The 26,402-nt window shown below is 58.8% G+C and overlaps 1 protein-coding gene and 1 long non-coding RNA gene across 3 annotated transcripts; one reads left to right on the top strand and one right to left on the bottom strand.

Moving 5' to 3' along the window:
* Positions 1-5,774: 5,774 nt before the first annotated feature.
* LOC124107496 (ficolin-1) lies at positions 5,775-13,020 on the bottom strand. Of its 2 annotated transcripts, none has more exons than XM_046465617.2 (9): positions 12,914-13,020; positions 11,642-11,755; positions 10,338-10,391; positions 10,005-10,040; positions 9,220-9,252; positions 8,696-8,823; positions 8,136-8,265; positions 7,268-7,402; positions 5,775-6,317 (listed from the first exon to the last, which is right to left on the bottom strand). In XM_046465617.2, exons 1-9 carry the CDS (start codon positions 12,993-12,995, stop codon positions 6,070-6,072), a joined length of 960 nt encoding a protein of 319 aa, XP_046321573.1. In that variant the 5' UTR covers positions 12,996-13,020; the 3' UTR covers positions 5,775-6,069. The 2 variants fall into 2 exon arrangements, with proteins under 2 accessions (XP_046321573.1, XP_046321574.1); XM_046465618.2 differs by having other exon boundaries at positions 5,775-6,289.
* Positions 13,021-13,024: 4 nt separating this feature from the next.
* LOC124107497 (uncharacterized) lies at positions 13,025-21,046 on the top strand. Its single transcript, XR_006856436.2, has 2 exons — positions 13,025-13,469; positions 14,564-21,046. It is a non-coding gene; the product is annotated as an uncharacterized LOC124107497 (long non-coding RNA).
* The last annotated feature ends 5,356 nt before the right edge of the window (positions 21,047-26,402 follow it).

Below are 26,402 nucleotides of genomic sequence, written 5' to 3'. Positions count from 1 at the left end.
GGTGCATAGGCCTATCCACAAGTATGGCTGTATGCTGGACCGGTAGTCAGTGACGGGTAAGATCCAATTGCAGTGGTACCAACCTAAGACAGGAGGCTGACGCCTTGAGGTCAGCTCATCCGATGACGGGTAAAGGCCATATGTAGTGTTGGACAGCCTGACAGGCACGGTCCCTAAGCCACACGTTTGGTGCTTGATTGAACGGGGGGGGGGGGGGGGGGGGGGGGGGAGATGCTGGGAGCCGTGGCCGAGTGGGAGTGACGCATGGTATTTTTGGTTGGGGGCTGATGCCAGCGGGCCATTGGGATGGTGATGATTGTGTTGAAATGTGTGTTCGGTTGGATGTTGGACCCCTGCTGTCCGCCTCGGCCTGCTGCTTTAGAGCTCTCGTGGGGACTCCCGGAGAGTTCCCATTGGTTGGGGGGTGCGGTAGGAGGGAATTCCGGAGGAGGGATTTCCTGTTGGTGTGTTGTGTCCCCGGAGAAGGCCGCGTGCATGGCGTTCGCGGGAGTTCTGGAAATGGAGTTTGTTCCTGCTGGAGTGGCTCGTGGTTTTGTGCCCAGCCGGACTGCGGCAATCCTGCCACTCAGGACTCCCACGATGATTTCTGGGAACACCCACAGGATGCCCAGGAGAGCACCACACCATCTGCAGGTGCCTGAAGTTGGGTGTCACAGTGGGTCAACTGAGAGGAGCCTCAGTGGCCCCAGTCACTGGCCGCAGAGAAGAAAACCCCAAACCTGGGTCCCCATCCTCGAGGTCAGGGAAGGCACACTGACTGGGTGTTACTGGCTCTTTCCCATTAAAAACGGCACAAGTTAGTTAGAAGGAAAGATGCGGATGCACCACGTCTCACTGGTTCCTGGAGCATCTGTGGTGCGAAGTCCCCCCCGGGGGCCCAGGAGCTCCTGCGCTCCCGTGGCATCAGGGAGGCCTCCGGAGCGGGACTCTAGGGGGGCACAGCTCGGGGCACAGCTGGGGACCTGTTTCTCCCAGGCTCAGCAGGGTTTCTCTGAATGCTGGGGAGGCACATTCCCTAGTTACATCCTCCCTGCCCTCGGGCCAGCGGGCCTCCAGACAGTGGCTCAGAGGGCAAGGCCACCTTCCAGCAGGCTCTCAGATGGCATCTGTGGGGAAGGACAGGACTCTCCAGGCCTGCTCTCTTCACGCTAGGAGAGCTGGCAACGTTGCCTTCTGTGCAAGGTGTCCTTGCTGCGGCTGTGAGGCAGAGAGGGCGCCGTGCGTTCTTGTCAACCTCTGTCCTCCTGTGGACGTGGGACAGTCACAGTTCTGAATGCCTTGTGGTTAGATGGGGCCGCACACTGGAGAGTCGATGAGGGAGGCCCACAGAGGCCAGGCCAGGGGTCTTCCAGGACTGGCCCAGAACCTCCCGCACCACGTCGGGGAGAACGCTGGCCCCTGCCAAGCGGCACTGCAGTGTGGGGTGGGGTCTATGGTTTTAGCAGCTGGCAGCCCTCAGGCCAACTCCTGCCGGTACCACAGGAGCCACCCTGGTGGCCTGGCCTGGCGGCCCCATGGCAGGTTGGAGGGCAGAGGTTCGAGTCTGATACAAGCGTTGCCTCTGACCCCACGTAGGTGGTGGCTGGAACGTCCACGTGGCTCAAGGGGAGAGCTTGGAAAGCAATTTGAAAGTGTGTGCTTATTTTTCTGGGTCCTCTGACGAGATGTTACAAGGAGAAGGAGAGCCCCGCGGTTTCCAGGGAGAGCAAGGACAAAGGGATTAAAGAGTCGGGGAGGCTGACCGGTGGCCGTGGAGAAGGCCCGACATCTAGACGCCCCCGCTGCGCAGAGCGGCCTGCGGGCGCCTCGAGGCGCGTCATTTATTTTTCTTTAAGTGTCTCAGCCTGTAGTAAAAATCCCTCCTGCCAGACCAGGGAAGTCGCCTGAGCTGACAGGCAGACGGGGTCCGTGAACTAGTGGGGACCTCAGGAAGACAGGCGGGGGAGCCGCGTGGCAGGAGGAGCCTGGTGCCTGCCCCTGCTCACTGTGACCTGGACCTGGGCGGGGATGAGCTGAGGTGGCCTCCGGCCCTGGCTGTGGAGGTGGCTTGCGAAGGGCGGCTGTCTTCAGGGAGAGGCCGCTCAGGCGAGGGCAGAGCTGGGAGCTTCCCACACCCTCTGGGCTCCCGGCCAGCGAGGCCTCCCACCCTGTTCTTTAGCTGCACTTGAGCTTCTCTGGTTGTCATTGTCACCATGACTAGGCAGCCTGAGGCATATGGGTGGGGGGCGGCTCAGAGCCATTCCTGGAGCTTGCCCGAGGCTGGCGCCCCACCCCCACCACAGGATGTGGTGGAAGTCCAGGCAGGAAGCCAGCAGGACCAGGAACCATCCGAAATGCCTTCTGTCCCAAGGTGGCACCCAGGGCCCCAGAGTGCTGGGTCTCCAGTGGCGAGAAGGTGCTCTATGAAGAAATCGGGGTTGAAATGCAGGTCACCAAATCCCAGCGCTCGGCTCCATCCCCCGCAGACCCAGACTCCGTGTCCCTTCAGCTGCGTTTGGAGACCTGCAGGCCTAGCCCACTCACTGCCACCTTAAGATGCCACAGGATGGTGTGGCCAGGGCAGCTGATCCCAGCCCTGCAGACCTTCCTCTTCCCAGGGCAGCTGTGCCCTCATGAGAGCTGACCTTGACCTTGGGAGTGCTCTGTCACTCGAGTTTCCTGGGCTTGCAGCCAGGACACAGGAGTCAAGGACAGAGCCACATTAGCAGGCGCAGCCCTCACTGCCCGTCCTATGTCTGGGCACTTGGCCCTGGGCCAGGCGCCATCCTCCCATCACTAAGTGGGCAGAACAGAGAAGCCGTGGGCCTGCACACAGGGGGCCTGCCTCTGTTGACCCTGTGGCCCAGCCTCTTCTGGGGGCTGTGCCCGTGGGGCTCTAAGGAAGCTCTTTACCCTGACTCCCTCGACCCTCTGTTCCCAGCACGGCCTTCTGCTCTACCAGGAGCTGTGCTGTGGCGGCTGGGGGTTGGGCTCATCGCTGGACCACTGGCACCCTGCGGGCCACACAGCTCCCTGGATTGGGCACACGTGTGACTCCAAATTTGAGTGCCCATCAGAGCCACCTGGGGAGACCAAAAATACTGTCATGGGCCCTCCTGGGTCCTGGGAGACCCAACTTTCAGGGGAAATAGCTGGAATCTGATGTTTTAGAAAACTTTCTGGGGATTCCGATGGTGACCATGGTGAGAACCACTGTCAGCATGTCCAGCAGGCAGAGTAATGGCCAGGCCTTCTCCCACCCCCCAGCCACGTGTCCAGGGCCCCTGCTATTCCTCAGAGTCCAGGGAGGAAGATGCACCATGAGAAAGCTCACGTAGGAACAGGTGGCAGTGTTTGTCACCCGACCCTCTGCGGAGCAGACCTTCTGGGAATCGGTGTTTAGAAGTGTAAGAATCTAGTCTAGAAATGCAATGAACCCAACGTCTCTCAGATTCCAAAGCAGGCTATAAAAGCACCAAGATTTACAAGTCCAATCATAAGACTAAGTCAATTAGTTAGCTCCATATTTCAGTCGGACTTATGAGACCTTTTTCATGATAGGCCAAATTCCTTATGCATTATAAGATTATGAAATACCAAGCCCATCTAGACTCCTAAATATAAAAGCTGTGATTCTGTGGCCTTAATGGGATGTTGCTGTCCCTGGGGATATGGGGACCTCTCCCTGCAGTCACTGACTCAGGGACACTGGATGCCAGGGAAAGACGTCGGTGTCACTCCTATCCCTGGATCTGATCATCTCTGTTTCTTTAAAAATGATTCAGACCATTTTAAAAGATGTCCCCGGCAGCTCCTGTGCTGAGGGCTTGGTCGGGGCTGGCTGGATCGGAGGGCTCTGACCCTGGACTCGTCCTGTGTGCAGTCATCCCCGGGGGCTGGAGGGCCTGCTGCAGGTGGCAGCTTGGGGGAAGCAGATCACTTCCTGCTGGGCCGTCCTCTCCCCAGCCCCTGGCTCTCTGCTCCCTGGCTGCCGTGAGCTGGGCAGCTCCCTCCGCTGTGCCCTTCTGCTGAGATGTCTCTGCCCTGGACCAGCCGACCCAGGCCTGACCTCTGAACCCTGAGCCAGGGGAAGCCGCCTCCTCTCGGGAGTTGGGGCTGCAGCCGGGAAAGCCGAGTCACACGGGGTGTCGAGGGGTGCAGCTGCCTCCTTGCGTTGCGTGGAGAAGGTCGAAGGGGTCCCCACAGGCCTTACCCAGTGTCCTCCTGAGTGGCCTTGGGGTTGCTCCAGCTCAGGGCTCCTGTGTGCGCACTCAGTGACACTTCCAGGCCACAGAGGGGATCCGTCTGGGAGCGACGGTGTGTGTCTGCTGCCCTTAACTGCATACCCCGATATTTCCTGACTTAGTGCCTCCACCGTGATGCGACCAGCAGTATAAAGTCCCCGAGTCCCTACACTGGGCACTGAGGGTCTTTCTCACTCAGGGGCTGCGGAGGGAGGAGCAGCACTTGTTTTGGTTATGAGCTGCGTCTACCCAGTAAGTAATCAGGAGGAGGACCTTTTATAGGAATGTTGGCCGCCGGCTTCAGCACAGCTTCTGTTCAGACCTCCTCCCGTCCTGTGCAGGGTGCTGGGGACCCAGGGCCTCCAACGAGGCCTTGCTCTGCCATGGAGGAGCACCCCGCCCTGCTAGGCATGTTTTACTGAGCTTCCAGATATACCTCTGTCTCTCCCCGAGGAGCCAGCCCTCTCCACCCACCCACCATAAGTAGCTCGGCAAGACCTTGGTGGGCTCCTGACCTACAGAACCTCAGGTCACCAGATGCCGCTGTTTTAAGGCACTAACTGCGTGGTGACCCGTGGAAGCTGGGCTGAGAGTCTAGACACAGGCCTGTTGCAGAGGTCCCGTTCCCCGGGCCCTTCCTTTCCTCTCTGAACGTCATTGGTAAGCAGAGTCCTGGACTTGACATGGCCACCCTCCTTCCCCAGCCTTCGCCCTTCCTCAGTCCTACAGAGAAATTTCTCCCTGGCTGAGACAGGGAGACCCCACCCACCATCTCCCAGGACGTCTGCTCAGCTCAACTGAGTTAGGCCCATGGTCCCAGGAGGAGCTGGGCACTGGGCAGGGCAGGCCAGCTCTGGAGATGGCTCCGTCAGCTCCCGGGGGCTGCCATTATCGGACGCAGACGCTGGGGTCCCTTGGCCCAATGACAATGGAAGGCTCCCACTAAGTCCCGCTCCTTTTATGAGAGCTTCCAAGTTCCAAAGTGTCCTTAAAGGTGAGTGAGGGGCCATGAGTCAAGAGGGGGCTCAGGAGGGAGAGATGGGGTCACCCCACCAGGGGACAGAGCTTGGCACTGGAGGTGGCAAGCCGGGAATATGCTCTTAAGCTTTGGGACCAGGGAGGTCGTCTGCTAAAAGGGCTTCCTGACCGCTCCTGACCTACCGAGCTCCTAGAGCCCCGTTCCAGGGCCCAGATGTGGGAAGGGCTGGAAGCCCTGCCACTCGAGAACCAGGAGTCGGCTCTGCGGCCTTCTGGGCACAAAAGCCTCCTCAGAGTGGTTCGTCTAGTGAGGTCGTGGTGTGGGCTCAAGGGCCAGGCCAAGGGCTCCGCAGGCCGTGGGGAGAGGGGAGGCGGGAGGCCGTGTGGCCCTGTAGCTGGGACCAGCTGAAGGTTTGTGACTTCGACGCAGACACTGGGGTCCCTTGGCCCAGTGACAATGGAAGTGAAACCTAGTCAGGCAGGGAAGTGGACACGCAGGCAGGACTTCTGCGGGGACGCCCCTTAGGAAGGGAGACTCCGTTCAGGCGGGTGTCAGGGTGGCTCTCTGGTGAGCGAAGGGGCTGCTTTATTGGTCACGTGTAGGGGCGGGCAGGCTGGTTGGTCAGGGGCACCCAGTGGAGCCCCGGGCTAAAGGGGAGTCCGCAGCTGTTCTCAGGGTGCAACAGCACCCGACCTCAGCGGGGCAGAGCCCACTCTGGCTGGGGGCTCAGCCAGGCCCCTGGGTCTGCTGTCTGCCTGTGAGCCAAGGGCCTGTGTGGGCTTGCCCTCGCCCCTGTGTCCTGGTCTCACTGTCCCCACCTGCACAGGTGGGAGAGGCCTGTGGGAACTAGGTGGGCCGCACCTTCATCTCCGACATCTGGTAGCTGTAATTGTACCCCTTCCCCGTCTTCCAGTTGACGCCGTTGGCAAAGGTCTCGTGGTGACCCTTGAGGTAGAGGCCATTTAGGTTGGACAGGTGGCATTGAGAGTGCCACCAGGCTCCACGATACTTCTCCGCACAGTTGAAAGGGCTGATGTCATTGTCCTGGTCCTTGGTGGAGAAGAACCTGTTGTTGTGATATGTCAGAGAATCACCTGCGCGGGGAAAACGTGGGTTCTGTGGTGCTGGAAGCCGCCCTAGGTCCTCCCCGGCCCTGCCTCCTGCTCCCAGCCTGACCCTCACCTGAGCACACATGCTGAGGCCCAGGAGGATGCCCAGCCTGCCCAGGCTTGGGGAGGAGGAAACCACAGGTAGGTCCCCCGTCCCTGCAGTCTCGGCCTCCCTCCTGCATCCGCTGCCTGCTCCCCGCAGGGCTGCCCAGGAGCATCAGAGCTGTCCCCCTCCTGTGCCTCTCCCATGGACTTCTCCCCCACCTGCCTGGTGGTCCCCAGGGAGGCACAGCACAGCCCCCACATGGACCCACCCTGCTCCATGCTGGGCGGTGGCACCTCTGGCTCCTACCGGGGGCACTTCACCCACTAAGCCTTACCCCCTGCAGAAGGCAGTCTGCTCCCTGCCCACGGCCCTCCCGGGGGTCTCAGCTGACAGTGAGCCTGCGGAGCAGCCACGGACCCAGGCCATCCAGCACTGGGTCCTGTGCAGCCAAGTTGGCTTCATGCACAGCCATCTCCAGAGGCCGCAGGGGACTCCATGCACTGGGAACCCTCCAAACAGGTGCTCTGTGGGACATGCCACCCAGAGTCCTGTGGCCAGAGTCCCTTTGGAAAGGATGTCCCAGGGACATGTTTGGGAAGCAGGGATCCCAGGACCTATGGGAAATGACTGTTCTCTTCTGGGGTTCACCCGTGACAATGGGCAGTCACTCAGGCCCCCTCCCCATGGAGTGGACATGGCCCTGGAGTGTCAGCTGACTGCATCCTAGGCCCCACACTCCATAAGGACATGGGTCTGGCATCTGCTTTTGCAGGTGGGAAAACCAGGTTGAGTGGTGGCCCTCAGCTGAGTCCCCAGGGTAGACAGAGCCGGGTCCTCCCCACTCCCACTCCACTCTCAGCCTCAGCCCAGGCCCCAGGCGGACGCTCACCAGCACTGCCTCCAACAAAGGCTCCTAGGGTGAGCTTGTACTTCTCTGCCTCCCCCGCCACCCTGAACGAGCTGTACTTGGCAAAGTCACGGTTGCCCTCAAAGTCCACCAGGTCCACCCGGAGCTCGCTGGTTCCTGTGGGGATGGTCTGGTCTTAGCCCTCGAAATCTTTATGCCACCAGTCGCGAGAGGTCCCTATGTGGGGCAATGAGTGGCCAACGTCTGGACTGGGCAGTCAGAGGAAGCTGTCTTGGGCATGTCTGAGGACCCGGGGCCATGGGGGACCTGGAGTGGCCCCTGGCTCCTAAGCAGCCTCCCACCCCCACGGGTCGTGCTGAAAGGCCACGTGGGCCCTGCCCTGGGAGGGCACCGGGGCTGTGTGGGCAGGGGCTCTTGCAAGGACCTGGGGCACTTGTGTGGACACTTCCCCATGACCACGGGGCAGAGGGCAGGAGAAAGGGGCCTGGCTTCTTTCATTTGGCCACAGGGCAGTCAGGATGTGGATCAGAGCGGGTGGGAGAGCTGTGCTGCTTGGGGGCTGTCGGGCCACTGTCCTGGAGGCCACTGTCCCACAGGACAGACAGCAGGGGACACAAAGCCTGTCCCCAACCTCACTGTCCTTGTACCCCTTGATCTGGGGTTCTCAGATGCCAGTGGCCCACAATGGACAAGTGCCACCTGTGTCTTGTGTTCTGGGAGACCCCAACAGGGGGCACATGGCCTGGAATGTCACAGCTGAGCCCTGCCTGTGACCACACTGGACACCTGGGGTCATGGGGCTCCGGGCTTCTGCCCTGGAAGCCCTGGTCTGAGGGCGGGTCCTTTCTGTCCAGCCCATGGCCACCCTCGCCCAGCGCTGCCTGCCTACCCTGGGCGGTCAGGACCTGGATGTTGTCATTGCCCAGCCAGAACTCCCCCAGCTGACTGCCGAAGCCCTGCTTGTACGCGGCCCAATCCCGATAGAAGTCCACAGAGCCGTCGAGCCTCCTCTGGAAGACCTGGAGAGCAGCAGGGGACTCGAGGGGAGGCCAGGCTGACTGCCACAGCGCAGGGACCCCGGCCTCAAATGGGAGCAGGGACTGATAGTTCTCAGAGCAGCAGGCTGGAGCCCCGGGCATGCCGCGAGGTCTCATTGCAGATAACCCATGATGGAGGAAATGGAGGCTCAGAGAGGGTAGGCAGCAAGCTCAAAGTCACACAGCAGGAGGGTAGTGGGCTTCCTTGGGATCTCCCCCTATCGCCTGGGCTTTTACCCACAGGGGTCACCTCCCCGTCACTTCTCAGTCTCTGTTTCCAGTGAAGGAAGGGGCCGGAAGGCACCCAGGGAAATGGAATCCCACAGGCTCTGTTCTCCCACCAGCTGCAGAGCCTGGCCTCTGAGATTCTTAGGCCACTGCCTCTGCCTGAGGACCCCAGCGGCAGACTCACAGTCCATCCCCCACCGTCAGTGTGCATGTCACACAGCACAGTCAGGGGCTGGCAGCTGGACAGGTAGATGGTGTACCAGCCGCTCAGAAAGTGGCCTTGAGTGAGCAGCTCCTTACAGGTCCGAGGTCCTGGGAAGAGAACCAGGGGATCAAGTGGGATGGGGCCTGGGCGGGTGGGGGTGGGGTCCAGGAGGGGAGGCAGGGACGGCAGGCGTCCGCAAGGGCAGAGGAAGACTCCTATGCCAGGGACAGAGAAGCTCCCCAGGTCGCCCAGCTGTGCTGGCCTGGCCAGCCTCCTGACTGCCCCCTCCAGGACCACCCAGCCTCCTCCCCGAGCCTCCTGGCCCCTGGGGTACATCGCAAGGTCTTCCCGAGGTTGCCGTGGAGCGAGTCGTCCAGCCACAGCTGCCATGCGCTCGGGTAATTAAGGGAGTGAAGTGTCCGCTCTGTCCTGGGACTGTGGCTGTGTGTCTGCAGCTGGCCGGGGGCTGCTGGGCTCAGGCACAGGGCGGGTGGTGTGGTCACCTGTGGCACATGACTGAGGGTGCCCAGCGACTCCTGTTTGGGGAGAGGGACACTGGCCATCGGTGTGAAGCCACCGTCCCTGTCCCCTTCAGCTCCAATTGCTCCAGGAACACAGCAGAGTCTTTTCAGGACCAGCCAATCCAGCCCTGGCCAGTGGTCACTAGATCTGGCTTCTGTGGAGCAGGTGGCCCCACTGCTGCTTTCCTCGGTGGCCTGGTGACAAGCACCCTCCCTCTTCAGCCATTTCTTTGGGCCCCCATCAAAGAGCAGGGTGAGCTGGGTCCAGCCCGGTCCATCCCGTCTGCCTACACTGCACCGACTGTCCTGTCCTCGGGAGGGACGGCCGGCTGGGCTGGTGTCCCCGGCATTGGGACTCGGCTCTGTGTCCTCATCTTGCAGTATTTAGTTGTAGACAGAGCACATGACTATGTCTTAGAGTTTAGTAATTTTGCTTTTCCTGATTTTATAATTTTTTTTAAAAAGTAAGTGAGCATAAACAGGACAAGAGTTAAAAGCACTCAAACGTTCAAGTTCACACAATAGCACCATCTTCATCTTGCCAATCGCTTAGGCTGACTGTGGCAGACCCCGGGTGCCGGCAGCGGGCACTGGGAGGACCAACCGTGTCTGGGCCCCTGCCACCCTTCTGCTCCTTGATTGGACAAGGGGAATGTGGGTGGAGGCCCTCACCCACCCCCGGGGAGGCCATGGGGCAGCTGAGGCCCGGGAGCCCTGCCTTTTCCTGCCCTGGACAGAACCCGTGGGCACCCGGGGCTGAGGCTCACCTCTCTCTCCTGGCATCCCCTTCTCCCCGCGGTCTCCTGGAGACAGGCAGAGCATGAGATGCCGATGCTGGGAGCCCCCAGGCCCACGGAGGGGGGAGTAGCTGCCTGGGCACCGCGCAAGGGCAGGCGATGCTTGGGGAGGTTGGTGGAGGGCAGCGGCCAGCTGGGCAAATCCAGCCTCTGGCCCGGGGCAGCTCCCAGTCGTGGTCCTGCAGGGACTGCGGGGCTAAGGTGCTGGTGGGGCAGGCGGGCCCTCATCTTGCCTCTACCCCACCCCATCTTCCAGGCAGACGGAGGTCCTCTCAGCCCCACTCAGCTTGATCACCCTGTCACCTTTGGGTCCAGGTGGTCCTGCTTTCCCAGGGGCTCCGGAGGTGCCTCGCTCTCCTGCAGATTCCAAACACACCAGGGAAAGAAATGCCACCTCGACAGTTCTACCTGAGATCGACGCCCCGGCAACGAGCCTCGACCGACCCTCCCCGCAGCCCAGCGGTCCTCTGGACGGTCAGCTGGGGCTCAGCCTGGCAAAAGCTGCGAAGAACACTACTGAAGCCCACTGTTGCTGACCACGAGCTGGGGCCCCAGACAGGGCCTTCATCTGGCTCACAGTTGCTCTTGGGGTGCAACCTGGGTCCCACCCTCTGTAGATACAGAACCTGGGGCCACACAGGCCTCACAGAGCTGGGCTGTCCAGTGAAGCCTCAGTCCTGGGACAAGAACTGTACCCTCAGAGATCCTCAAACTAGGGGTCACCGCACAGAGAAGGGCAGGCCTCTCCCACAGTGTCCCATGTAGGAGGATGTGGCTCTGGGTCGCGCCCAATGCCCTGGACACAGTGGAGATGGTGACACAATCACACAGCCCTTCAGGGTGTTCTGACCAGAGGGGCCACCACAAGGCCTCCAGACCAGTGCTACCAGCATGTGTGGGTCCATCTCGGACAGCGGTCACACACAGGGTCTGACTGGGGCTGCCCACTCAGACCTCAGGCCTGGACACCCAGAGACTGTATGGGTCAAGCTTGGTCATCCACGGTGGTCCCATCCCCACTCAGTGTTGCAGGCACCTCCTTGAACACCTCCAGGCTTGGGGAGCTCAGCAAGGCAGCTCCCCGCTGAGCTTCCTGCGCCAGGCTGGGGCAGCGAGGCCCCCGCACAGCGTCTGCACCTGCGCTGCCTTGGAAGGCACTGCCCCGTGACAAGGGCTCGGACTGCAGCTTGAAGCTGGGACCCTGCTGTGCCCTGAAGCGGCCCTGGGTTGGCGGCTGTGCCACTCTCACTGGGGTATGAGCTCAGAAAGGACCCCCGATTTTGTCATCTAAGATGGGCTGAGAAAGAAGTGGACCCTGATCTTCAGGTGGGGACATGGAGGTGCAGGGATCGGGAAGTCTCGCTGAAGCCGAGTGAACCTGATAAGGATCCCGGCCTGGAAGCCGACCTGCTGAGACACTCAAACCTCGCGAGGTGCCTGGGGGGAGCCGCTCCTGCAGCGTTTTCAGAACCCAGTGGCAGTTAGCTTCGCCACTCACCTTAGCAGGGGCCAAGGCCAGGGTCGCCCAACCTGGCACCCAATGTCAGCAGAGCTAGAGTCGGTGCCCCTCTGCCCACACTGCCAGCCACCCACCGGCCGGCACTCACCTCTCTCTCCCTTGGCGCCAGCCTCTCCCTTGGGCCCTGAGAGGCCGGGCAGCCCGGGGCAGCCCCGGAGAATGGTGAGTTTGTCGGAGCCCTCCAGACCCACCAGCTTCACCTCTGCAGAAGAGCACAGGGTCGGGCAGGGTCGTCAGCTTGGCCTGAGGTGCCTGGACTCAAGGGCACCTGTCACCTCAGTGACGTCAGACGGCTGCTGCCAGTCTACCTGCTCAGCCGGAGGGCTGGCCTGGAAGCGAGCTCCCCTCCCATGGGGAAGTGGTGTGTCCTCGCTCAGGCTGGAGGTGAGGCAGAGGAACTCAGGGACAGCCCAGCTCCCCAGGGCTGTGTGTTATGGGGCTGGTCACAGCCCGAGAGCTTGGTTTCCTGGGCACCAAGGAGGATGAGCGTAGGGTGTGGCGTGGTCAGAGGGAAGAGTGCAAATAGAAGAGTGGTCACTGCCAGACTCGGGGAGGCTGGGAAACTGTAGATGGTAAAGAGTGATCAGCATTTCTAAGAAACAGGGAACTGGGTCAAGGAGACACTTTCTCTCCGGACCTCGGGAACTGAGCATGGGTGGGGAGGGGTCTCCTAGGTCTCTGGGGAGGGGGCACATCTGACCCAAGGACACAGAGCACAGCTGGAACCAGAGATAGTTTTCTTTGAAAAATATTGTTGTTGATTAGAAAGCAAATATGTCCTAGGAGGACATCTGATCCACGGGACCAGGGCTGTGCCTGGACATGGCAGTGGCCAGCTGGGCAGTATTCCTTCTGTCCTTCCAGCCTCCTCCCACTGGAGCAGGCTGCAGGCCACTGTTCTCACTTCTCCATCACACGCTATGTGTGGAGGAGGCTGCTCTGTCCTCAGGAATGACCTCCCCTGGGGGTAAGAGTGGTGATTGAGGCTCTTGGCCCCCAGCCCTGCCCAGCTCCGACCGGGACCCCTGCTCTCCCTACAGACTCCTTGAGGAAGGGGGCAGCCCCAGGATGAGGGAGTCTCAGGTGCCTCCCTGCCAAGAAGTAGGCAAAGTCCAGGGCCCTTCCTGCCGTCTCAGCACCACAGTCAAGCACTCCACAGGCTGCGCCCCCTGGAAGCGGCCTGCCCTCTGCCCCTCGACCTTGGGCATGCCACTCAGGGTCTCCGTACCTCCAGCACCTTGTCCAAGGAGGAAGTCAAGCTTCAAGTCTTTGTAAGAAGATGTGTGTAGAGGGACACTAGGTAGGTGGGCAATGAGTGGGTGGTCACCACTGGCAGGACCAGAGAGTGAGTCTGGCTCACCTGGACAGGTGTCTTCAGCCTGGACCGTCGGGTCTTTGACGTACAGCAACAAGACGAGCAGGACAGTGAGCCCTGGGGCCATGGCGACTCTGCTCAGCTCCGGTCCTCCTCTGTGACCTGGCAGAGGCCCCAGGTTTTATAGGCTGGGGCCACCCTGGCCTGGGCTAGTTTCCCAACTCCCCAGGGCTCACCCACTTCCTACGCGCCTGGGGCTCACAGCAGGAGTTATGAAATTAGGTCAAAGGATGTGTCCTTCCAGCCAGGTCCCAACTGGAAAGCAAGCTGCCCACCTGACGGGGCTCCCTTCCCTTACAAGGACACCCTGTTCCCAGAGAACTCCCAGGGTCCCCTCTGCTGGAAGGGCTTGTGGGCAGCTCCAGACCGCTCCACGGTTTGTGCAGGGAGAGGAGCAGGCCGCTCTCATGGCCAGAGCTACTCGACACGCTGGGATGGAGCCAGACTCCAGCAGGAGCCAACTCAGGGCTCAGCGTGTCCCCAGGCTTCCTGTGTTGGGATGCATCAGAAGGGACACCTGAGTCCACCGTGCAGTTCAGAGGTGAGGCTTTGGCAGGAAGTCGGATCAGGTAGTCATTTGGGTGGGGCCCAGGGGTGAGTCTAAGGGCTTTCTAAAAAGATGGAGAGTCCAGACCTGAAAGCACGCATGTACATGCACACACACACTCACACACACACACGCACACTCACAAACATGCACTCACACACACACTCACACACACTCACACACACACACACACACTCTCACACTCACACACACACTCACACACACTCTCACACACACACTCACACACACACCCACACACAAACACACACTCACACACTCACACACACTCACACACACACTCACTCACACACACAGAGTCACACATGTCCCTGTCTCTTGCCAAGTGATGCTCAGGGCCGGAAGCAGGCATCAGCAGGGCTGGGCTGTGCCTCAGTGGCACGTTTCAGGCCCTGATTTCCAGCCCAGCATCAAACACACAACTGTCACCAAATGTGCCTCCGGGTCTTGTGCCTCCAGAACAATGCGCCAAACAAACCTTTTCCTCTGTGACTCACCCCCTCTGTGCTGTTGGGATCCCAGCCACACAAGACGGACAGACGGGTGGCGTTCCAGTTGGGTCAGTGAGGGTTGAATCAGTGACTTCTGCAATGGCCGTCTAGGTGTTGGGGCTACCTGTCCCACTGAAGATGACCAGACAGAACATTAAAAGATTTGCTTGGGGTCACAGACCAGCCCGCCCAGCCCCAGGAGCCACAGAAACCCCGGCAACATGAGCCAGTTTGGAGGCCTCTCTGCCGTGAGGTTTGCCGGTCACTAAAAGACAGCTGGGGGCTGGGCAGTCACCCCAACAATATACGGCACAGGTCAGGCCTAGGCCTACAGAGGGCATGGACTTGGTCTCGGGACACAGGAGGGCTGCTCCTTAGGACTTGGGGTGCGTGGACAGCAGCCAGTCCTCTTGGGGACTGCCAGCTGCTTTTGAGACAGCAAGGTGTCCCAGGGAAAAACTCCACTCCTGGAGTGACCTTCAGGTCCTTACAGGGTGGTGGTGTCCTCAGGCTCCCGGGGAAACCGCAGGCTTCCTGAATGTCGGTGCTGCTGTTGGCTTTTCTTTCTTTTCATATCAGGACGTGATTGAATGAAGCAGTTCATGAGGAGGAGAAGCAACGCATCCCACGACCGTGGGGGACAGATGGGAAGCAGATCCGCAGGTGCTATGGGGACTGTCTGGGATGTGGCAAAGCAGCCACCCTCCGAGGAGGCTTGTGGCCACCTCCTGAGGAGACAGCCCATCCCGGGAGGCTGGGAGAGGTGGACAGAGCTGCCCTCCTCAGAAGACACGACTGACCCGTAGGCGGTTCCAGGGCTTCCAGGAATCAGCTGTCAGGATGAGCGGTTCACAAAACCCAGAGGTGCTTCTGAAACAAGTCACAAGGAATCAAAAAGGAGCAGTTGTAAACCTGCAGCACAGCCCTGAAGGCAAAGAGCTGAGGCTGGAACTAGGGCGCCCTCCATCCTCTGTGCAGGAAGCTTTCAAACAGGGACCAGGAGACCTAAGACCGGACACAGGAAGTCCAGCCCACAATCACGGGCAGTCCACGTGGCCCGGTGCTGATGACCTGAAGATTCACTGCATTATCGGTTAAATCCCCACTTTCTGGTGATGCTGGACAAGAAGAATTTAGCACATACGCGAAGGCAAGATGGCCTTGCTCAGGAGCAAGGGGCAGACGGCTCCACTCAGTGCAGAGCTCGCTACAGATCTGCAGGGATGGGACCACGGCCCTGGCACAGGCACACGCAGGCCCACGGAGCCCAGCAAGGGGCCCAGAAACAAGTCCAGGCGTGTTCTGACCTTTGGCTTAACAACAGCAGTGGCTGTGCCGAGAAATGGGGAAAGAATTAACTTTAACACATTCCAGGAACGAAGGGACCTTCCTATGAGAAAACGAGAAGTCAAGAAGTCAACTTGACTTTCATCATACAAAAAAACAAAACAAGAGGAAAAAAAAATCGATGTTGGGGGAATTACAAACCCCAATGTGGAGGTAGAAACAGGAGCTTTAGATCAAATTATAAGCTATCAAATAACTTCACAGGTATTTTATTCAGGACAGAAAATCACTAACCACAAAGGGAAAGTTTAAAAACTGACACAAAGATTAAGGACGTTTGTTTTTCAAAACACACCACCAAGAGAGTGGAAAGACAAGCCACAGGGGACAGAGATATTTCAACACAGGCGTGTGACAAATGACTTGTATCTGGAATAAAGATCCCTGTAAATCAGCCCTCTGCCGAGCAGAGATGGGCAAACAGGCCCCGGTGGACTCCAGCAGGCAGGAGGTGGCAGGGGGCGGAAAAAAGGGCTCCTGCCCAACTTCACATGTGACCAAAGTCACTGAAGTCACGGGAGCACACCACCCACACCACCTGCTCCACCAAGGGCAGGTGTGTCCAGGACAGCGCCGTGCACGGTTCTGGTGGGGATCAGAGGAAACTGGGGCTCCTGTGCTGGGCCGAGGACGCACGCTGGCCCAGGCATGTTGGAAGACCATCGGCGTCCCTTCCTACGTGGTCTCCTGTGACTCTGCTCAGCAGAACAGTGCCAGCCACAGAGCAGACACAGCGAGAAGGCCCAGCCCGTGATGGAGATGACCAGGATGTCCATCGGCTGCAGAACGGGCCCAGCCCGAGGCCAGTCCATTCCCAGGACTCCCCTTCACCAGTAAAATCCACCAATCCTAGCTTCCTGCAGAAGCTCCGTGGGAATTCACAAACGGAGGTTGAAGGAGACAAGACTGAGTGAAGAATGCCGACTATATAACTGTGTCTGTGTGACGTTCAGAGGGTGCAGGCCTGGAAGGGCTGCGGGGCTCGCCCGGCTGCACCCTTAGTTCCTGGTGTCCTCGGTGACCGGACGTCGCGTTTCACTTAAAACAACAACAACAAAACACAGACAAGAAACTAACAATAAAAGGGAGTGTCAGTAAGATGGATGTCCCCCGGCCCTGCGACCGCCTACAGTGGGCGTGGACAGCCTGGGAGGGTAGGCCTTGCCGTCCTGCCGCTTTTCTTGCTGTCATAAGCCAGCCAGGTCACCAACAGACCAGATACGTCTCTGTCCCTCCACTGCGTCAGAACTTACTGAATGAGTTAATCCTCAGGTGACACCACTCTCATCAGTGGCAGTGCAGTGGATACGTGTGGGTCCCTGGTGTCAGGCTGGGCAGTCACAGGGTCACTCAGTCTTGATTTCTACATCTGTCAGGCTCAAGTCACACAACACACTCTACACAACTATATGTACAGGCTACCGAGAGGCTGAACCGTGCGGCGGCCTCAGGCTTCAGGAGGCAGATAGCAGGTACAGATAGGGTCACCACAGGTGGTCGGATGAGATTAGAAACCACCGAGGACCTGTGCAGGGCGCAGGGCCATGGGAGCACAGGAACCTATTCTAGGCCAAGGTCCAGAGAGTGCCAGTCTCAGGTCAGCTTGGAGTGTCAGCCTGAGGTGTCAGCTTGGAGTGGGACTTGCATGGTCGTCACTGGCAGGAGAAACTGCTTTGCTGAAGCCCCTGACAGAGAACTGAAGGTTCATTGCTGTGGTGACATTCCTGGGTGAGGCTGTGATGAGTGACCAGGTGACAGGGTCAGCATGCTGCTGTGTCCAGGCTCAGGTGCCCCTCCTTCTGTGGGTCTCGAGTGAGGGGCTGCATCCTGAGGTGGTTCCACTAGCTCCTGGGCCTGATTTTTCCAATATGAGTTTGATACACCCACACATTCATGTGCTTCTGACTAATCTGTAAGTCACAGGTGGTCACTTTTACGAGCATGATCAATTTATTTATCAGCATGTGCCTTATGGTGGTGCCAGGCAGATGGTGGCTGTTGATTTGCACAAACAAGGTACAGAGTTCTTGCTCTGATTAGAGCAGCTCAGGGCAAACTGGGGCTTTATGAAATGGGGTGACTCAGGGTTAGGCTGAAATCAGCTGTTCTGTCCACCGTGGAGTCACAAAGGGAAGGGCACAGCCTGAGAGCTGCTGTTCTAAACACCATGGAGTCACCCAGGGCAGGCTCAGCCTGAAGACAGCTGTTGTACACACCATAGAGTCACTCAGGGCAGGCGCAGCCTGAGGATTGCTGTTCTGTACACCATGGAGTCACCCAGGGCAGGCTCAGCCTGAAGACAGCTGTTGTACACACCATAGAGTCACTAGGGCAGGCACAGCCTGAGGACTGCTGTTCTACACACCATGGAGTCACTAGAGCAGGCACAGCCTGAGGACTGCTGTTCTGTACACCATGGAGTCACTAGAGCAGGCACAGCCTGAGGACTGCTGTTCTACACACCATGGAGTCACTCAGGGCAAGCGCATTCTGAGAGCTGCTGTTTTGCACACCATGGAGTCACTAGGGCAGGCTCAGCCTGAGGACTGCTGTTTTGCACACCATGGAGTCACTAGGGCAGGCGCAGCCTGAGAACTGCTGTTCTACACACCATGGAGTCACCAGGGCAGGCTGATCTGTACACCATGGAGCCATGCAGAGTTGGAAACAGCCTAGAAACTGCTGTTGGATGCCTCATGGAGTCACTCAGAGAACACAGCCATTCTCCACACGTTCTCTGACTTCTAGGAGGCTGACCACTGACCACTGCTTTCTCTGGCTCCATGTGCTAGATCTGCAGCCTGAGATGAACCTCAGAAGTGTGGTGGACAGAGGAAGTGGTCCTTCATCTTGGGCTGTGCCCACACGCCCAGGCCACCCACAGTTGGTGGGACTGAAACTCCATGCTGTAAGGGGGACTCTCTGTTATTCAGTGAGGTCGTGCTGTGGTCACATGAAATAGTGGAGCCTGGTGTCCCCGGCCACAGGAAAAGTGCTCTGTCTGGAAGACAGGGGGTGGCAGGTGGCCGTGTGGATCCTGGGAGGCCTCTGGCTGCACCCTCCTCCTGTGCTCACAATCAGGCCACCAGTGGGGCAGACCCTCTCCTGGACCTGGTCATCTTTGGGCCTGGGCTGCTCCTCCAGGCCTCTGGGACGCTACACCTTGAGAATGTGCCCTGTGGGACCCCCTCCTCTCTGGGGCCTGTGTGCATGCCCTGGCCTGGGCTGTCTGGAGGGCTGTGGGAAGGGGAGGCTCACGTGGCTGGACCTGGCTGGGGTTCTGCACACTGGTCCCCTAGGACGCCTTTGATGACTGTGTGACATTCTTACCTGGAACCCTTCTGCTGCCAAGTCCAGCCCAAGAGAGCAGAGTCCACCGAGTTTCCTCTCCCCCAATTTGTAGATGTTTTCTCTTTGGGGGAGAAGAAATCAGGACTTACTCTTGATGATGCTGGGTGTCTCCACACCATGGGGCCCTTCTCCCCAACCGCGGGTCACCCCCCATCCTGCTTGGGGTTTCACTGGCCCTCCTCCAACCTGGGCTCACAGGTGGCCTACTACCTCCTTCTCTCTCCCCAGAGGCCTGTGCTGCGCTGGTTCTGGGTGGGGGGTCCCACCATCCCGAGCCTCTGGGGAACCTCATGTCACATGCTTGCAGGAGCCTGGCCCCATTCCCACCCAAGATTATTCCTGGACCAGTCCTGGGGAGAGAGGCCTGAGGATCCCTCCTCCTGGCCACGTCCACTTTGTCCAGAGAGGCAACATGGAACAGCGGGTGCTCAGGGGGGCGGGGGACAAGAGATGGCACTGCCACTAGGGAAGGCAGCCTGGCAGCTGTGGGGACAGCTAGCATTCCACGTCCCAGGGGAGGCCACGGGAAGTGAGGCCCCTGGGCACACACCCACTCTCGTCATGGATAATTCTCCAGACCCAAAGCAGGAGCAGCCTGCAGGCCCATCCCTGGTGAATGAGCAGGACACTAGCAGGTGGGCTATCACCTGGCAGGGGGACCTTCAACCCATGAGATGAGCCAAGCCACAGGTGGTGGGGCCGTTCCCACCAATGTCCACAACAGGCAGATTCACAGAGAAAGCAGACCAGGCCTGGCCAGGGCAAGGGGGAGGGGAAAGGGTCCAGCAATGACAGGCCAAGGGTCTGGATGGGTTTCGAGGTCAGGACTGTGTTCTAGGCCTGGAATGTTCTGGTGGCTTCACAACTCAGAGAGTCCACCAAACACCACTAACTTGTCCACCAAACACCGCTAACTTGTCCACTTCCAGAGGGTGAATTTTATGGTCTGCAAGTTACATCTCAATAAAGCTGTTAAAGAAAAAGGATTCCAGGGGGATTATGAGGGGTGGGCTTCCCTGACTCCTGGGATCCAGCCCAGGGCCCCTGGACACTGGGCAGGGGGCTTGAAGGAAGCATCATGGGGCCCGAGAGAGTCCACTCCTGCCGGAGGCCTGGCCTCTGCCTCCCACCCTCCTTCCCTTCCTGCCTCCCCTCATGTCTCCTGGGTCTTGAACCTCCTCCTTGCCAGGACCCCACAGCGGGTAGTGGCGATGACATTAAAAAGCCCCTTCCCAGCTACAAAATACTCCAAAGTGCTTAGCGGCCCTTGGGAGCAGCAGAGGGTGAGAGCCAGGACCTCAGGCGCATTAGCCACAGGAAGGAAAAGTCCCTCTTGAAGCTTCCCCGGGGTCAGCCAGGGCCACAGGACAGAAACCCCCAGGGCTCTGGCAGGAAGCTTCCTCCTGCCGAGGCCCCTTTTAACTTCCCAGAGATAATGCAGTGCAGAGTACCTGCCAGGCACCTGAAGACAGATGACCAGTGTTTGCCGGGAAATAGTTTGTGTCAGAGCAAATTGGAATTTATATCTCAGGAGGCAGGTAATCCCCTTTAGAGTGCTCCAGCGTCCCCAGGACGAGCGGGCTTGCGCAGGGCTGGCGGCTCGCTGAAGACAGACAAAGCCGTGCGCCTCCGAAGACCCCTGCTCGCCCAGTCCTACTCTGGATATCTTAATTGAGTCTGCAAACCCTAGGACACCACGGAGAAAACAAGCCTCACGATGTCCTCTTCCAGCTCCGCACAGGATCAAGGTCGTGTTCACCTTCGGGAAACTCAAGAAACAAAGCAGGGAAGGAGTTGTCTTCCTGGGGGTTAGTTTTGTGTTATGCTTGTTCTTGTTTAGTTTTGTGTATATTTTTAAAGCTTGTGAACAGAGGAGAAAAATCCAGGGGCATGTTCCCACTAAGTTAAACTAGTTGTTCTTAAAATCCCAAATCCTTCTACAGCTTTTTATTCCCAAGGACCAGTACACAATCTGCTTTGCTCTTGATTTAAACATGCTGACAAGCGGCTGCCGGCTCGCCTGCGCGGCGCGAGAGTGGATTGGGGCTGTCATATATAATGCATGAGACGGGGAGCCGCGGATGCGGGGAGCGGGGACGGGATCTGCACAGGACTCGAGGTGATCTGCGTGCAGCTCTGTGCCCAGAGTCACTGTGCAAACATATTTACCCTGCATAAAAGAAAGGGATGAGTCTGCGCAGGACGATTGTCCACCGGAGTGGATTTAATTTCTAAACCTGCATTAGAGCAGGATTAACCTTGCTGAAGGGTACCGTGACGTGGGCAGAATGTATAAAGCTAACCCCGGGTCCGCACAGCCAGAGGAGGAGCACTGGATGGAATTAAACATTTATTGCACATAAATGCCTTCTCTGCAGCCTCCCTCCTCCCTGCCCAGTCACCTCTGTGTTGCAGGTTCTCTGCTGGTGGAGCAGGACACAGGCCCCTGGCTCAGGCCTGACCTTATGCTGCTTTCTGCATCCTCCCAGCATCCCTGGTCCTGGTCCTTCTGGTGACAAGAGACAGCTGTGGACAGGGGCTGGGTTTGCAGGCTCCCATAGGCACAGGCACGTGTACGCAGGTTGAAACACGGTCCCTGCTAGGGTTCTCTGCCTCTATGGAGGAGAGATCTCTGGAAGGCCGAGAACCTGGCCAGGAAACACATTGCCTGTTTCCTGTTCTGTGATTGGGAGGCACGCCCTGTGAAGAATCCCAGGGAAGGCTCTGATTGGCCGTTCATCAACCAATCGTCACAGCTGAGGAGGAGGAGAGCGGATCCTGAGCCCCAGGCAGCACTGTGGGAAATGGAGGTGGAGCTCAGGCAGGCTGTCTCCCTTGGTCAAGGTGTGAGCAGTGAGTGTCCCACATCCCAGGAGACCCTGCAGTTCTGGGCACACCAGAATGGTTGGTAACTGTCTGCTCAAGAATCCACCTAGAAATTTCCAAATCTGATGAGTGAGTTGGGCAAGCAGGTTGTAGCCTATTTCTTATTTCACCACAAATTGTTTCAATAACAGACATTTCAAAAGGAACAACAAATAAGAACTGAAACAGGGTCACAGAACATCTTGTGGTTTCCTTACCGAAACACGAATCCTCAGTTCCTCGTGTGGTTCAGCCGAAGCTGCCTTGGGGGAACTCCTGCTGCCCCAGCCCCATACCAGAGGCACGTTTCTCTTTGAAGCGCTGCCAGGGATACACCTGGGGCACTTGGGAATCGGCTTCAGGTCTTTTCACTCCTCCAGATGGATCCCTGACACTAGGGGCATCTGGAGAGTTTCAGTTTCTTTCCCTTTGAGCAGGAGGACAAGGCCCGAGCCCCTGAATTGCCCCATGACCTGCACAGAAGAGCCATGACGAGGACAGAGCTGGTGGTGGGAAGGACCCTGAGGGACTGACTCTGACTTGTCCTGTGCTGGGGCCTTGGGCCACCTGGGCATGGTCATTGCAGAGCAGGTGTCCGCAGCTAGCAGAACCACCTGGGTTTCATCCACCCTGATGTAAAAAGTATCCACAGTGATATAATGAGAGATGACATCCTTCGAGGACATGGTGGGATTGTGCTAGTAACCAAATCACCTTACTTCACCCTCCTGGGGTGGGGGGTCTCCTTCATTCTCATTTTACATTTGATGACACTGAAGGCCCCTGGAGGAGGTCACACAGCAGACCCTGGGTGTGGGTGAGCACTGGGTGCACGTGGAACAGGGGCTTTGCAGGAGGAAGATTCTTGCTTTCTCTGGACACGGACCTCTGTCCCCAAGGTCACCCCCGACAACATCCTCCTAGGATACTCCCTGCTTGAGGCTCAGCTCTCAAATCAGTCCTGCTTCCTCCAATCTTCTCTCCCTGGTTTGGCTCAGCTGAGAGGATGTAAAAACTATGTGAGTAAAATAATCTCCATGCTTGTAAGCTCAGCCCGGAAGGGAGGGTCTTGTTCTGCGTTCCCTTGCTTCTGAACATGCTTCGACTACCAACTGGATAATCATGTCGGGGAAATGATCAATTAAGTTAGGACATTTCCCCATCCCTGCCTGACCAGCCAGCCTCCCTTTCCCTCTGCATTCACACACCCTGAAGAGCAGAAGGAATGGGTGGGAAGCGCTGGGCTGTGGGAATGTGCCCAGCCCTACCCTTCAGTGTGGACTGGGTTTGTTCTGGAGTCGGAGCTTAGGCGCAGCTGCAACAAAGAGAATGTCCAAGAGCCCGGGGCGTGGCCCTCTGAGGCTCCTCCCGGCTCTCAGTGGGGCTGCTGAGCACCTGCTCTGGGACAGCCATGGCCCCAGCAGGAACCAGGCAGGATTGCTCAGGTGCCCACTGGGCCGGGGCCGCTCAGGGCTTTCCTGCTTGCTCTGTGGCTGCAGATCCATCCCAAGCCTGATCAGGACAGGGCCCCTGCCTGAGAGGTGGGATGCTCTCCCGCTGTCTGGAGGCAGGGAGGGCAGGTCCCTCATGGTGCGCAGAGGGCAGGATTGACCGTTTTGCTTTGCCTTGAGGCAGAGGAGGGGGAGGGAGGATCCTGAGCTCCAGCCAGCACTGTGGTTGCTTGGCAGAGGGGGTCAAGCTCAGGTTCCAGCTGTCACCCCCACTTGCCAGGTCAAAAAGTGAAGGCTGTATCAGGAGGCCGTGTGCTAGTCGCCACCAGAATTGGAGTCACCACGGAGCTCAACTCTGGAACTCAAGCTGGAACCGCGTGTGCCACCTGCCCGTGAGGTGCCAGCCTGCTTCTCTGCCCTCCACCTCGTTGTTCCTGGAAGGAGGGCCACACACTGGAGTCACATGTGCTGTGGCCCTGGAGAGACTGCTGACAGCCCCCGACCTAGAGGTGTCCAAGCACCTGGGGAAGCTCCCCTGGAACTGGTGCTGGGTCAGGCTGGTGAGGCCTCTCCAGGTTGTGCTGAGCCTCAACTGCCTCACCCCAGGGGAGGAAAGGCCCTCGACACCCCCAAACACCTCTACCCAGTCTGCCCCCTGGCTACAGGTCCATCCGTCCGACCTCAGTGCCCAGGAATCCCCCTCCTCCCTCCCCTCCAATGCTGCCTCCAAGGTGGAGCCTGGGAGGCCCCTGTGGGTCCCCGCTGGCCCCCTCCGAGGCCTGCCCCTGTACTGCACTCACAGACTGGGTCTGCTCTCCTGAGCAGGCCCCTGCAGCCCTGGCCCAGGCCTGGGTAAGCTGTGGATCCACAATGACTGTTGGGGAGTGGACAGACGGGGGTGGGGAGGCTGTGTCAAGAAGTCCTTCCATTCCTCCCACGACTCAGGGACTTGATTTAAGACAGGTCTTGCTCTCAAGCAGTGACCAAACCACCATAGGCTGGGAGAGGACAGGGACCTGGCGGAGTGGCCACCTTGAAGATGCTCCCAGGCTTTGGGGGAGAGTGGAGCAAGCACCAGTTAGAGCCGGTGTGGTGAGTCCCCAGAGGAAGCCCTGGTGTGGGCAGCAGAGGACAGATGTGACCAAGGTGGGGCTTGGACCGGGCCATGGCTGGGTAGGGGTCTGAGCAGTCTGGCTGCTGGCCCGTTCCTCCACCACGGTGCTGGGCCAGCAGCCAGGGCGTCCTCTGGTTTTGCCGCGTGGGCTGCAGCTCAGGTGTGCGGGCGCCAGGGGGACTCTGCTTGCTGTTCTGCTGAACGCTGCTCCTGCACACCATGGTAAACGGCGTGGTCTTTCAAGGGTGTCCAGAGACCAGTGGACACTGAGCAGGACTCCACGCTGGAGAGGCCTCTCATCAGTGGACACACGGGTCCAGGTTGAAATGTTTTTCTCCAATTGCATTTGGCACTGAATGGATTGAAGCCCCTTGGCCTGGTGGCCTGTCTCGAAGTTAACCCTGCATGCTCCACATGGGTCACACTCAGCACAGGCTGCAGCCACCTGCCCTCTGCAGGGAGAAGCAGCATCGCCTGGGTAGAATCTCTATGCCTGATGGCCTCAGGGCTCTGTGTGGCTAGGAAGAAGGACCCTCGTCCTTGCTGCTGTGCGTGCCCACGGGGATGGCAGCTACACAGGATACAGAGGTGGCAGCACCCTCACACCAGGCCACAGAGCCCCCTGTGGCCTCCTGTCCACAGCAGCTCTGTGGGCAGCCCACGTGTACCTCCCGAGCAGCCCTGTCATGGCCCCGCCCTTACCTGGAGTGGTCTGTGTGGGTTTAGCGTGTATTTACTGAGCACTGACCCTGGGCCTGAACACAAGGGCAGACCCCCACCCCCAGGAGCTTACTTACCTTCTCCTGGGTCGGGTGCAGAGGAGAGGCACGTGGCTGTGCATTGTCAGGTGGAGATTAACGTTTGCAGAAAGGTAAAGTGGGGTGAGGGGACAGAGGAGGACAGAGGGCTCCACCTCACACAGAAAGGCTGAGAACAGCTTCGACCAGGCAACACCAGAGCAGGACTCAGGTAGGTCCTATGATCTTACCCCTGTATACGATCCTTGCAGCTGCCCAGTGGACAGAAGAACAGGCTCAGAGAGGGTGAGGAGCCAGCCCAGGGGTGCACAGTGTCGATGGCAGGAGGAGAGACAAAGTCTTGTCTATTCCAGAGCCCTTTTCTCCACCCTGAGTGGATGAGCCAGAAGACCTTAGAGGTGGCCACACAGAGGAAGTAAGTGCACAGAGAGGACAGAAAGCGTACGTCCCCATACACTGGCAGGCGGTGTGGCTTTCCCTCTTCTTCGTATTGCTTCTCCTTAACTTTCCAAATTTGTTGCCGTGGAAATTTGTACCTCTAATGACCAGGTAAGAGAGAAAGAAAGCAGGCAAGCCATCTGACCCATGTCAGAGCAGCTTAAATGTCCCCTTTTTAGGATAGGATGGCTGGAACGATTTGGAGTGACCGGCATTTCTGCAAGTGCCGACAGGAGTTGAAAGATGTCCACTAAGTGCACTGGGACCCCCACCCCCACCCAGGCAAGTGCCCTGCGGACCTTCTCCTCCAGGGAACTGGAGGACCCACACGCCTGACGGCAAGCTCTCAGATAAGCAAGAACCGGTGCCCAGGGGTCACCACCTGAGGCTCAACAGGGCCAACCCCCGGCCCCCTGGGAGAGAGACTGGAGGTGGCCCTGAACTCCCAGGACCAGCTGGGGGCTCAACCCAGGTTCAGCCCTGCCCTGCCCTGCCCACTGTGTGTCCTGTCGAGGGGCTGGCTTTGGAGGAATCAGGATGGAGTCCTATGTTTTAAATCCCCACCTCAGAGCTGCTTCTGCCTCTCCCCGCTCCGTGCTCTGGAGCGGGGACGTCTCCATCTGCCTCTGCATCTTTTGTCCTCCCCCTCCCGAGCACCCCAGGCTCTCTGCTGCTACAAAGGGGCTTTGATTCTCTGCCGAGAATCTGGGCCACAGGCTCCAAACGAGACCGTTCCTCTTGGGAGGAGCAAGAGGAAAGTCATTTTGCAGGCTGTAGGTAATTAAGTCACCACACAGTTATGGAGCACGAATTATATGATGATTAATCCCGGGGACCGCGAGGAGATTTTTCATCTTCAAAGCTCTCCCGGTGCCTCATTAATCATCTCAGCCCAGGGGGAGGGAAGGGCTGGTTCTCTTCCTGCAAGTGGGGAAACTGAGTCAGCTGTGCCTACCCCACCGCTCTGCCTGGGGACAGGGTGGGAACAGCCCCCCTGGGAGCATGGAGGGGTGTGCAGGGCTTCTCCCGGTGTCTGGCTGGTGGCTTCTGCCTGCTTCCCAGCCTCGCCTGGGCACGCATGCAAGAATCAATAA

This window comes from Marmota monax, unplaced genomic scaffold, assembly GCF_021218885.2.
Source record: "Marmota monax isolate L192 unplaced genomic scaffold, Marmota_monax_Labrador192_F-V1.1 WCK01_AAM20220418_F8-fsc00167, whole genome shotgun sequence".
Classification (NCBI taxonomy): Eukaryota; Metazoa; Chordata; class Mammalia; order Rodentia; family Sciuridae; genus Marmota; species Marmota monax.
This window is presented reverse-complemented; position numbering and strand designations above follow the sequence as displayed.

Excerpts from the sequence above, each read along its gene's own strand:
- LOC124107496 (XM_046465617.2), bottom strand. The coding sequence starts at position 12,995 with ATGGCCCCAGGGCTCACTGTCCTGCTCGTCTTGTTGCTGTACGTCAAA. Across the intron at positions 11,756-12,913 it reads GGCTGAAGACACCTGTCCAG|AGGTGAAGCTGGTGGGTCTG; the intron begins GTGAGCCAGACT and ends GCTCTTCTGCAG. Across the intron at positions 6,318-7,267 it reads CTTTGTTGGAGGCAGTGCTG|GTGATTCTCTGACATATCAC; the intron begins GTGAGCGTCCGC and ends TTCCCCGCGCAG.